General features: G+C 32.3%; 1 protein-coding gene across 1 annotated transcript in view; it reads left to right on the forward strand.

Moving 5' to 3' along the window:
* The first annotated feature begins 65 nt into the window (after nt 1–65).
* LOC140040111 (alpha-catulin-like) overlaps nt 66–12500 on the forward strand; it is a 31824-nt gene continuing 19389 nt past the window's right edge. Inside the window, exon 1 of the mRNA XM_072085792.1 lies at nt 66–315. Coding sequence (XP_071941893.1) covers nt 217–315 — 99 coding nt within the window. The 5' untranslated portion in view covers nt 66–216. The remainder of the gene's footprint in view (nt 316–12500) is intronic.

A 12500-nucleotide genomic window follows, 5' to 3' on the forward strand; every position in this document is an offset into this window, starting at 1 on the left:
AATATAACAACAATGTGAAGGGCGCCCTCTATCTGTTTACGTACTTTTTTGGTTTTTTTATACTGCGCCCTCATTCTTTGTACTTGACAGGTTTGTTGGTTTGTGCATGGAGAAAAGAAGAGAATAGCAATCTTCTCTTCTGAGAATTTTTTTCACAGCCGCCGACCGGGCGTTTTCGTTCATTTTTAATGTTTATTAATACAAAGGCGGTATAAGATGGCTTATGTTGACCGCCCTGGAGATATGAATGATTCGAAGGCATTAGAAATAAAAACAAAGTCAATTGAACAAACATTGGTGCCGCTAGTAACCCAGGTAAGACAATTACTGTCGTTTAATTTTCAGAGACCACACAACCAACCGGCCAGATTGGAGCTGAGGAGGCGGAGATGATGGTACACAGGGTAAACACACACAGAAGACACGGGAAGACGCAGACGTTTGTTGTCTCATCAGCTCACAAATTATTCAGGGCTAGGCCTAGGCTGGCCCAGGCAGCAATCCGCTCATCATCACCACACTGCTATATTAGACAGTAATGTTGCAAATGAAAGGCAAATGTAGGTCTATATTATACGGAGAACTGCGAATTGCGGAAAAAGTGTAGGCTATTTATCATTGCGCAAAATTTTGGATTTTGGACAAGTCTTATTCCAGGTTTTCTACAACAACGCATCAAATTATTTGTTTTAATTAAGAATCGTTTCTTATAATTGAGAAGTTGGGGTATGATTTAGTAATTGTTTTCTCCCACGAGAGGGGAGGGACATTGGTAGCCTGTGTAGTAGTAGCCAGATAGGTCTTTATCCCCATTCTACAATCTTTTTAGTTACAGAGCTTATCGTATCATGGCAAATATTCTTGAACACTATATTTTTCAATTAGGGTTAGGGTCTTGTACAGTGGTATAACAGCTATGAGGGCTCACTGGCTAAACCCAGTGGCCCTGGACCACTGGCTAAACCCAGTGGCCCTGGAACTTAAGGGGCCCCAGTGCATGAGCAACCACAATGTATCCAGTGTTGGACAGCCCCTTTGGTGTGCTAAACCAGGGGCCTTTTCCCCCTGTGTTACGCCTTAATGCATACAGTATTTACTAAAAACACTTTACGATAAACACTATTCAGAGTCATAAAATGGTAGCATTCATTTGTACAAGGTCAAATAACTTTTCAGAAATAAACACAAATATTCATCATAGAGCTTGGTTATTCTAGCGGTAGTAGAAAATTGTTATCATTATTTTTGAAAATTCCCAGGGTATAAAAAGTCTATTGTTTGATTACAGCCAGTAAACCACAAACAATAAACAGTGATCAAACAACAAACGGTGATCAAATAACAAACAGAATTAGCACTATTAATATCACAGTATTAAACTCTGTCTACACTATATTATTATTAGTTTGACAAAAAAAAAGTGTGCAAATATGGTAGTAGTGATATGACATCATCATGTCCAAATATGGGCACATCACAATTGTTTGTCGCATGAAGTTTGATAGTGTAGACAGAGCTTTACTGTATTAACTATTGAACTTTATACTTTGAATTGTAGTACACAGTAATCAGAAGAAAATCTAATTTAAAGAAACCTTTAATTCAAATCGTTAATGTTACTGTACTACTGTAGCTAAATTGTAATCATGATAAAGTAAGTACGATAACTGTAACTTCTGTATTAAACACATTATTATGAATGTTACCATAAATAGCACTGTATTCTGACTTCATATAAAGGCCAAGGCTGATTTAGGATAATATAGAGAAACTAATCTAATCAGTCAATTAAATAATATTGATAGGTTTCTTCTCATCACCTCTTAGCTTTTAGGTCAGAAGAGAATTACTGTACAGTCTGGCCTACAGTTAACAGTTAGTAGTCCAAATATAGATTGTAATGAAAATTATTATAGACTTTTAGCGTACACAATTTAGGTTTATGGTGTGGATTATTATATAAATCGTAATTAAGCCTCCATTACTTGATAATTAAAGATATTAGGACATTTATATTTTGTACTTTTTAATAATTGTAGTTCTAGGAAATATACTGTAAATCCTCTGGGCTGTGATGTTAACCCTTATTAAAAAGTACATTTAAATGAATCATGTATTTTTGTCATAATAAATTCTTCTGTATTGTTAACACATTTGTAGTGAGTGTACAGTACCTTAGTTAAAAATTTGGTGTGCTGGTTTATTATTTATAATGTGCGCTTATAGTACAACAGGCCTTGTCTTTTTAAAATTGTAGGTGTGCTACAAATTGCACTCCTCAATACATTCAGGGGTGCTGTAGGTGTGCTGTTTGTACTTTTGTGTGTAGAAGTTTACCATATTTAGGCGTGTTGTAAATCGCACTCCTCAAGGGCAGTTTAGGAGTGTGTTAGGTGAGTTATCAGACTCGCTCGCCTTAAAAGACCAGGCCTGGTACAGTTATGAACAATAACCATAGTCAACCCAACCCCTTCATACTTCTTGAATGTACTATACAATCTAAAATGATAAAAATACCAAGTTCAGTCAAGCAAGTCTCTCTACATTCAACTTTGTTTCTACTGTACATGCATACCAAAACATGATTGGAGTTTCTGATGCATTCTGAATGGACTTGCAAAATTCAAGTTTGATTTGGGATTTTGGATACTGCATTACTTCAAAATAGTGATATCTGATGATAATTTAGTTTGTGCAAAATACAATGCTTCATTTGCTCTTTTGCTCAACATCTGGAGTTTTATTTAACAAATCAGTTGTTGAGCTTTCCAATAGCATTGATCCATTTGTAATATTGTTGTTGGTGGGGATGTACTATAAGTATTCTACATTACAGACTGCACACAAGACATGATGTATAATAACCCTTCTACTGCTGTCCCAACACCCTCTAATCTAAAGCTTCGTCTACTGTACATTATCAAATTAGTTTGTTATAAAAATAAGTGTGATGTTCCCAAATATGGTAGTGATATGACATCATCGTGTCCATATATGGGCACATCACATTTTTTTTTATAGTTTGATAGTGTAGACAGAGCTTAAGATCTGCACCAATGGATACTACAATGTCATGCTTGGTCCCAACATTGTGGCCTCTGATGAGTGTGGATATACTGTACATTCTATTCTATACAGAAAAATGTACACCAAATCATGGCATGCTGTAGTCTAATCAAACCAATAGTGAATTGCAATAATCCAGCCAATCTGGCCTGGCTGATGAATTGAAACGGAAAATTTAGCACAAGTTTAATCTTCAAGTCATCATTATTAAAATTCTCTGGGAGTTTAAAATTCCTTCTGCAGTAAACATTTTGTCACGTACAGTACCATCAATGAATTTTAAATTAGCAAATTATCAAAAAGGTTAAGTTGAGCTGCTTGATCTCAACAAAATTTATGAAGAAAAAAATATGGGGTGGTAATTTATTACTTTTAGTAACGTATGCAGTAACTGTTAGCATGATGTTCAGATAGACCTGGATATCAGAAATTATTGAATTTCTTAAATATAATTCAAACCAATAGTTTGCCATATTTAATCCATCCCTAGATGTAAAACATTTTGAATAAAACTTAATAATTTATAAACAGTCAAATGTTTGCCCTACTCTGACGTAATTTGTACTTTATTCTAAACATTGAGAATACCAATGGTGTACATGGATGCACTTTCATTCATTTAAAATTGAATTTTAAAACTCAATATTTATTTAGCCAATTCAGGATATGCACCTTTGATCATTTCTTTTATAAGTGCCGCAATACTGTAGAAATGTTTGAGTATTCAGAGGTTATTTTCATACTACGTACTCTGCAGAATGATCTGGTCGACTGCTCCCAAAATTGAACTGAAAAGCAATTCAAATTCTCCGTCGAAGTTTTCAAGTCAAAACTAGAAAGCCACTCCGAGAGTGCATACCTCCGCCTACTGTAAAATTCTCCTACATGAGATTTCTCCGGTAAAAAAAATATATATATATATTTGTGTGTCTTAATGCTGTTTGTGATTTAGGCTAATTTCATTACAAGCATGATGTGTATGCAAGTTTGGTGTAATGGTTATGTAACAAGCCTTTCAGTTAACAATAGCTTCAGTTGACTAACAATAGAACAGCAACGCGAAAATCAAACGAGTGAATTTGAAAAGAAATAGGTTTTTTAAACTACTCGCATAAAAAAACGTGCACATTAATTAAATCAAATTATGTTTTAAAATTACAAATCACAAATTATATCTCTTGCCTCTTGTTGAAGTTTTTTGGACAAGTAGTTCTCGAGAAAATGCAATTTTAGTTTACTTTTTACTTTAAGACTGCTCGCCGGCTTTTTAAAAATTCTTTCCTATCTTTTAACACTAGCAGGTCTGAAAAAGTATACTAAAAAGTGGTCCAGAATTGGGACTGTGGTCCCAAATGGTTCCAAAATTTAATGTAATGGTCCTTGACCACATATCTACAGTATCTGTCTATTCATTTTGGTAAAGATCTTGTAATTACTTTTTGAGTAAATCCTGCTAACAAACAAACAAACAAACACCGATTACATATACCTCCTTGGCGGAGGTAAATTACAAATAAAACTACTTTTATGTAGTACAATTTTTTTCGTCAAACTATATAAACATTAATTAAATAAATCACAATATTTACATAGCTTAAAAACTTTAACTATCACTTTATCAGTATAAACTACAGTGTATGCAGTATGCCTTTAATTTGATTATATAAACTTTAAGCACATATTGCAGTTAAATTAAAACTATAATAAGTAAAGGTTGTAGGCAGTTTAAAATCGCTCAGGAATATTGGATTAGTTTTTAAGCCCAAAAACCTGGCAAATAATATAAATAAATAATCCAGTGTATGATATAGTTTATTGGGCAATCATTATAATAATCTTACCATATTATTGATCTTTATAAGGATTACTCTGGTTCACGAGTTCAGTCTTCAGTGTATTTCCGCCAAAAGCAAAAATTGATTGTACAGCACAGTTTCTTTTTCTTTATTTAAATTTGCACAATGTCCATCAGATTTTGACCAGTAGCCTTGTATTTATGGACTTGTAATATTCCTAGGATAATCTGTAATAAAGAAGTTATAATTTGAGAGGAAACTTAAAGGTCAAGGGTTAATTTTCATTGGTCAATTCTAGTCACTTTTACAGACTTTTATTAACAAAAATTCTGCGGTCTTTTATTATATTACTAGTACAAATAAACAGTACTGTACTGTCTCCCAAAAATACCATTTACTGTAGGTTAATTTCAAATGGTTCTTTATTGCAGCAGTTTTAGTAACTCCAATCAATGTAAAGAGATCAGTATGATGAGTGCTAAATGCAAAAATCAATTAAGCACTAAATAGTAATTAACTAAACTTATCCTTGAACTCAGCTGAACTTTACATTGCTAATTTGCCTGATTTAACATTGATTGGTTTTTGTGTCCCAACTACTAGTACCATGTACAGTATACTGTACTACTAACCAGTGGCATGATTGACTCTTTCTTTGATGTGCTCAGCTAAATTGGAACACAGTAGAATCCATTTTAAGAAGATACACTACATAATCCAACATTCTGTAGTTAATACTCTGAAGGGTTTCTCCATAATTATCTCTTAATAGGGCTACCCCTTAATATGGATGTCCCCTTAATATGGATGTCAGAAAGGATGTACAGTAGTGCCAAGTTGAATAGAACAGTAAGGCTTTCAATAAATGAACTTTTTTTTTCAACGAATACATAATACTGTAAAACACACTAAAAACTAAACTTTTATTCAATACTCTTTGAAAATAACATGATGCCAAATGATGCAAAATCAACCAATGAAATTGCAAGTACTGTATCTGACTGTGTGTGTTTTTTTTATATTGTATTGGAAATTTATGAAAGAAATATTGAATATTTTTCAATACCCAAGGTAAATTATTCAAACGTCTACCTTTGGGAAAATAACTAATTAAAATTGATCACTTCCATCTTGTAAATAACTATACGGTATAGATTTCATTTTTTTGTCATCGCAAATGAATAGTATAGTAATGCATTTTTAATGTATTTTAAGGAGCTAATATAAAGGAGAAATTAAAATGTTATTACTAGTGTAATGTTGTAATGTTTTATTTCTAACAATTAAATACATCCTGATTTACGGCTTATTTAATGGTTGATTTGAAGAACATAATAGTCTACAGTACTTGTGATATTTCATGATCTGTTAAAATCTTATACGTATTTTATGACATAATATAATTGTAAAGTAGAATTAATTACATAAAATGAAATGGAGTAAATACTGTACTGTATAAAATATATGTACTGGCAAAATGCATTAAAAGAATTTTTTTAAAATTTTTTTTAACAAGCACATGTTTCTGCTGCTAGTAAATTAATCAATTGAATCATTTGAATAAATTAGCCATTTCTTGGCAGCAGAAACAGGACAAAAATAAATAACCATTTAAATTGTGTTGGAACATCATAATCCAGTTATATCTGTACAAATAGCTGCAACAGAAATAACAGATTGATAGTCTTCAATTCAATTCATCTTTTATTGATATAATATTTATATACCTCCAATGTCTAATTCATATAAAAACAATAGAAAAGTACAGACAATATTTGTCTTAAGCTCTGTCTACACAAAACTAGCTTGACAAAAAAGTGTGATGTGCCCAAATATGGTATTGATGCTTATGGTTGGTAGTGATGACATCATCAGGCACATCACATTTTGTTGTCACATAAAGTTTGATAGTGTACAGTAGACAGAGCTTTAGAATAATTTTGGCGTGAACCCCTAGTGTTTATGGTTTTATCTGGTGGTACTAAATGTATTGATTTAAAAAACCTTTAACTAGTGGAATACGAAATTTAAAATTATATTTTTTCTAAAAATGATCGAGTCGGACTACTAAAGTCTAGATGAATACATTAGGTCCACTTTCTCAACATTGTTTTTACTCACGATAAGATGCAATAAAAAATGATGATACTCCAATTACAGGCCGATATTGCATGCTAATTACATGCTTGGTTTGTACTGCACTATCAATAGCAATGTTTCCATGGCGTTGCAATTTTATCCATTGTTGATGTGATTTTTATAGGGTTATTAAATTGAAGTTTAATATCGATTATTATTATTTAATATTATATTTGGGTTTTTTTTTTTTTTTATTATAATGATACTGTACAGTATTTACAAATCCTAATTATTTTTCTAGTATAAAGATACTGTATGTGTACAGTTACTGCAGTAACTGACTGTACATTTTTTTACTGCAATACATACAGTATGATTTTATTTTAACAAATTGTAGTTACTGCAGTAACAGTAACTGCTGTAGAATCATCATTGACCAAACTTTAATTAATTTCAAATATAGCAATTAGCATACTAAAATTATGAAATAAGGTTAAAATCAGCGTCTGTTCAGTGTATGTACCTTTATGGTTAAACCAAAACTGCTACATTTCTGATGTTGCATGGCTGAAAATTAAATATTTAAAGTGATAGTGACAGTCATCGAGTTTGTTATTAAAATAATTTTTGTGGCACCATTTTATTTTTAACACAGTATACAGTAGCCTACAGTACTCTGCAATTGACTGCCATAAGCTCTTTATACCTTTCATTCAATCTTATCCCTTCAGTCATAAGATTTTCATATTCATGCATTAGCGCTTTACAACACTACGTTCTTCTCTCCCCTGGCATACTGATTCACACATTGTGTCGCCAAAACCAGTCAATCCCATCATGCATCAGTTATTCTGCGGTAATTAATGTAATTATTATACAGAACAGATGAAATCCGGAGCTTAACTCGAAAAGCAGTTGTTAAAAATTGGAGATGCATTGATGTGACAAAATCTAAATCAATACTCTACCATAGTATAGTATAACTATAGTATTACAAAGTGGTTATTTAAAAAAAAAAAAAAAGTAAACATTGGTTTTTTGATGTACAGCATTAAATTTAAAGATGATACAAAGAAACAATTTGTAACAATTTAAGTGAGTGAGTGGCTGAGTGGAACCGTAATTATGTAGCCATAACATCGGCAAGGATTTGCGTCTCACTCGTTTCATAGTTCTGGTGTTAGAACAAGTCTTCTCGGATAAAGGACTATAAACTGTAGGTCCAGTGTACTAGCTCATGTGCACTTTGAAGATAGCATTCAAATGAGTAGGAGGTTACCCGGGGTACTATTACACACATATCCAGCCACTGTCATAGCCACTGATCATAACTGGGGCCCTCTTGGAGACCATTCTTTGACTGAAGAGGTCACACCCAGCATAAATAAGAAAAACTAAATTCCCATCACACATTCAACAGCAAGTAACGCACCAGTTACACGATGGAAAATATGTTGTACTAGTATAGCAGTATAAACTAATTTGAAGCTTTGTGGAGTAGTCATGGAATGGAGATACAGTATACCAATATAATAGCACTTCTGGTCTATGCAATCTACAGTATATTCCTTGTATTCATTGTTGGGTAAATAAAACAATTAAAAAATACTTTAATTTACTGTATCTTACTAAACAAATAATCACTTCCATATTGTGGAATGTGCTTACTAATTATCAGTTGGTTTAAAACAATTTTAATTTGAGACATATGAAAGTGGAAGCCATTTGTAAAACAAGGCTTTGAATGCAAATAAGGGCCTCAGTTTAAAATGACACTTTAAAATACAGAGAGGAGATTTTGATTCGTCCCCTTTGGGACCCACAGTAGACATTGAAGCACTTGTACACCTAAATCAGTACCTTATAATTTGCCAATATAAAGCAATAGTCTTTGAATAATAAGATGATGGTTACAGAGCTTTTAGCTTATGATTCCTGGTTCGAATCTTGCTTTGATCGCATTTCTTTTAACTAAAATTCATTTTATAAAACATACTGTATACAGTACTTTACTGTTTTATTGAAAAACTAGTGAGAAATTTACTTCAGAGCCTTTAAATATATTTTAGCACATTCAATTCAAGTATCAAACACTGATTAACATACTGTACACATGTTTATATAGTACAGACATAGCAATAATTTATTTGAACCTACTTTGAACGGATTGCACATGTCTATTGGATCAACATGACCAAACACTAAGGGGCAGTTTCTCTTAGAGAATACATTTATTAACTGTATTGATATATATTGTCAGAAATGGGTCCTTTAAAAAACTATGTTAAAAAAAATGATCTACGGTTTTAAAAACTGAAAAAAATTGATGGATTGATTCTTGTCTCAATCATCAAAACTAGTATTAAAAATTATTCTCTGTAGCAATTTTTAGCTGCCATGTAATCTTGATGTCAATTTGGCCTCACCTCAGAAAGTTTTGTTTTTGACTACATCTTTATGGATAATAATGACAACATTACACAAACAACCAGGAATGATCAGCAGATCAGATTTTTAGGAAAATTGAACAGGCCCTGATAAACAACAACAAAGTTTTACCCCTTAATATCTCCATAAAAAAACAACAACCTATTCCTTACTACAGAACCCTATCTATCAAAATGGCTATGTACAGTACAAGCCATGCTAAGTGCCTGTATGGCACTTTACCTGTCTCCGATCAAGGAGTTTGTGTTATGGATGGCTGTATTGCAAAATCTCCCAGTACTACAAATTTATACAGTTAAAACAATATTATACTGTGTCACTTCCATATTCATTAGCCTCTAATCCGACATCCATTATTGCTAAAATCATGTTAATTAAAACAAGAAGGACAATTAATTATTTCAGCAACGTAATGTAGTATTGATTTTCACAGATGAATAAATGAATATGATTAAAACCAACAAAATATAACATTCAAAAGCTCAGTCTACACTGTCAAACTACTTTGACAAAAAAGTTTAATGTGCCCAAAAATATGGTAATGATATAGTAGTGGTATATCATCATGTCCATATATGGGCACATCACATTTTGTCACATAAAGTCTGATAGTGTAGACAGAGCTTTAAGCTTAAAACACAAAAGTTTACTGATAATGTACAAATTAAGTAAAGAGTACTGATACAGTACTATCTGTAGATATGTAGCAGATATTAAAAGATATTAAAAAGCCATGGAGGAAATCTTATCTATTTCCTCCATGTACTGTATGAACAAAACAGGAATAGCCAAAGTTAAGCACTGTCTACAGTATCAAACTAGTTTGACAAAAAAATGTTGTGGCCAAATAATGGTAGTGATATTCCCAAATATGGTGGTAGTGATTATGTCATGTCCATATAATACTGTATGGGCACATCACATGTTTTGTCACATCAAGTTTGATAGTGTGAACAGTGCTTTACAAGAAAATACCATTCTTTGTGTTTGTACTTAAACTCTTTCCTTCTTAATAGACGCAGGCCTTCATGTTGTATTCACATCTTTTGGAAGATTTATTAGATAATCTGGCTTCATTCTTAACATGTGTATCACAGGATGAAATTTAATTATGGTTATTGGATACAGGGGCGTGTTAAATTCTAAGCTAATTGGAAAACTTTAGTGATTCCTTCATAGAAATTGTCTCATAATTTAATATTAATTGATCGCTACTAAGATTTAGGTTATCTTCAATGTGATGTTTATTCATGGTTTTTAACACATTATCATTTGACGGTTGGTGTTATTCACAACTTGTATTTTGCAGCACTTATAGTAACACTAAATCTTTGATTTTATAGTATGCTTGCTTGCTTGTAGTCTAAATATGTCTGAATTTGTAGTAGGAGTATTCTTTAGGATTGGGTAGTCGAGCAGTTAGGACACTTGACTGTCATACAGAGAGGCCTGGGTTCAATTCCCGACTCCCAGTCTCTCAGCTGTAAATGAGTACCTAGTTGAAAATACTAGGAGGATAAGGCGATGTGGAAAGGAACTGGCCACCCTGCCACATAATGCAGCTCATTACCCTACAGTATGTTCAGAGTTGATTACGGGACCTTTACGATTACCTTTTACTTGCCCCAAGCGGTGATCCAACCTTGTTTATTTCTTTGATTTCATTGTTTTACCACAGTGACACATTATATTTTACAGAATATATACAACAATGTTAAAATAATTCTGCAATAAAAAAAAGTTTCAAAAAAGGATCCGTTAGGAGGCCAAAGTCGTGGCCACCATAAAGTAAATAAGTTTTTTTCAAATATTTACAATTTAACTTCGGCTTGTGTTCTAAAATTTAAAACAATTTTTCTTTATAACATTTAATGATGCAGTTTAAGCTACTTCACATTGAGGTAAATGCATTTTATGGTTTTTATAGTTTGCCGTCAATCTAACAAAAATCTATTATTATTAATCTTTTGTTATTAATGTTAAAAGCTTCAATGGTCTTCAAGTAAGAGCTGTGATTAAAGAAATGCTGCATAATGGAAAAAAAAGTAATTGTCATAGACCTTTACTTGTAGTAGTCTTGAAATTAACTACATACTACATAGAGTAGAAGTGGTCCTCTTATGACCAAACTATTATTGCTAATGGGAACAGAAAGAAAAGAGAAGAGAGAACATTATTCCACCTGCAGTATCCAACTGCATTTTTGTAAAATGTTAATTGCATATGATTTTAGTTTCTTTTACAATAAGTATAGGGACCAAACAAAGTGATTCAATAGTCTTGAATAGAGGTTGGCCTATAGTGTTTAAAACATACAGTATTCCCTTGTTCATTACAGTACATCAATCACTATTCTAGAATGTACAGTACCTACAGTACTACAGTAGAACCTCTATTAAGGGGACACTTTGGAACCCAAAAAAGTGTTCACTTATACTAGAGGTGTCCCCTGAATAGGGGTTGGCTGTAGTGAGTGTTGTCCATTGTCCCTTGTTTGTTACACATAAGAAAGTGTCCCCTTAATAGGTGTTGTCCATTGAATAGAGAGCCTGCTGCCTAAAGGGGAATTATGACATTTTAAACATTCCAAGATATCTGTACTTATAGTAGTATAGTGAAATGTTTTTTTTTAGGATGTGAATTATAAAATAAACTCACATTTAGAATGTCTACAATTGATGTATCTTAGACTCCCTAAAGAATCGTAAAAATACTAATTTTAGTTTTCCTGTCTTTGGGATTTGGAGTTTCATAATGTCACGACATTCACTTCAAATTGCACAGCACTAAATGTCTCTATATAACAAAAAATAATAAATTTTATATCTTTTCAATTATAGTATATCTTTCATCAGAAAATTATAAATGTTTTTAATTACAAATTTTGAGTGATTAGGCTTAGAGTGTGATTAGCAAACAGACATTGAGCCTTGTAAACAATTAAAACCCAAGCCTCTCTGAATCGCAGGTTTAAAATTGTAATAAATAAATATTTTGAACTGAATGACATAACTTGGTAATTTAAAACAGTCAAATATCACACTGTATCCAATCTAATAGCAAGATACAGTCACTTACAGGATTGTCCAACTATTTTGTGCTTATAAACTA

Source organism: Antedon mediterranea, chromosome 2 (assembly GCF_964355755.1).
Source record: "Antedon mediterranea chromosome 2, ecAntMedi1.1, whole genome shotgun sequence".
Lineage (NCBI taxonomy): Eukaryota > Metazoa > Echinodermata > Crinoidea > Comatulida > Antedonidae > Antedon > Antedon mediterranea.